The sequence below is a fragment of the Bison bison genome, unplaced genomic scaffold (assembly GCF_000754665.1).
Source record: "Bison bison bison isolate TAMUID 2011002044 unplaced genomic scaffold, Bison_UMD1.0 scf7180017862366, whole genome shotgun sequence".
Lineage (NCBI taxonomy): Eukaryota > Metazoa > Chordata > Mammalia > Artiodactyla > Bovidae > Bison > Bison bison.
The window spans coordinates 1,639-2,382 of NW_011492938.1; the positions used below are offsets into that span (position 1 = coordinate 1,639).

General features: G+C 48.9%; 1 protein-coding gene across 1 annotated transcript in view; it reads right to left on the minus strand.

Moving 5' to 3' along the window:
• LOC104983392 (mitogen-activated protein kinase kinase kinase 15-like) overlaps nt 1-744 on the minus strand; it is a gene marked incomplete at both ends in the record, with an annotated part of 15,091 nt that overhangs the window by 1,405 nt on the left and 12,942 nt on the right. The window contains one exon of the mRNA XM_010832848.1: nt 120-277. Coding sequence (XP_010831150.1) covers nt 120-277 — 158 coding nt within the window. The remainder of the gene's footprint in view (nt 1-119; nt 278-744) is intronic.

Here is a 744-nt window from a genome sequence, read left to right on the forward strand (position 1 = left end):
AAAAAATCTGTTTTCTTTCTTGTCCACCTTTGTGGAGAGATTTCTGCATTGGGAGGAGGTTTTTGATTTGAATTCTCTCTCTCCAACACCAGCAACCTAAATCACCCAACATGTCTTACCTTGAACATCACTGCCTGTGGTTCACCCAGCTCATGGAATGGAGGCTTGCTGGTGGCCATCTCAATGATGGTGCAGCCCAGGGACCAGATATCAGCCGGGGCGCCATACCCACGAGGGCCTTGATCGATAATCTCAGGTGCCATGTACTGCAGCGTGCCTATTGGGAAAAAATACAACAAAGATGGTGGGCACCGTGTTGTTCAAAAACAAAGTGTACCATTAGTAAACAAGTGTGTGAGCTTCACTCTCCTGTTAATGACAGATGAAGTCTGATCTCACGCATAAATGTTGCTGCATCTTTTCTTGGACTAGAGACATGCAGAGTGCCTTTAACACTAGTCACATTGAGAGAGGATTGCTCAAGCCCTTTGAAGGATAAATGGGCCTGATCCAATTCAGTCAACACATCTGAGAGTGCCGCACAGACAGAGGGATCGGAATGTGAGACCCACGGGGCCTGACCTGTCTAGAGGAGGAGACAGGCATGATGATGGTGTGCTGAGCAGGGCAGCAGTGAGATGGAAGATATAGTCAGTGCTTCCCAGGGGGTGCAGTGGTAAAGAATCTGCCTGCAATGCAGGAGACACAGTTCGACCCCTGGGTCAGGAAAATCCCCAGGAGGAG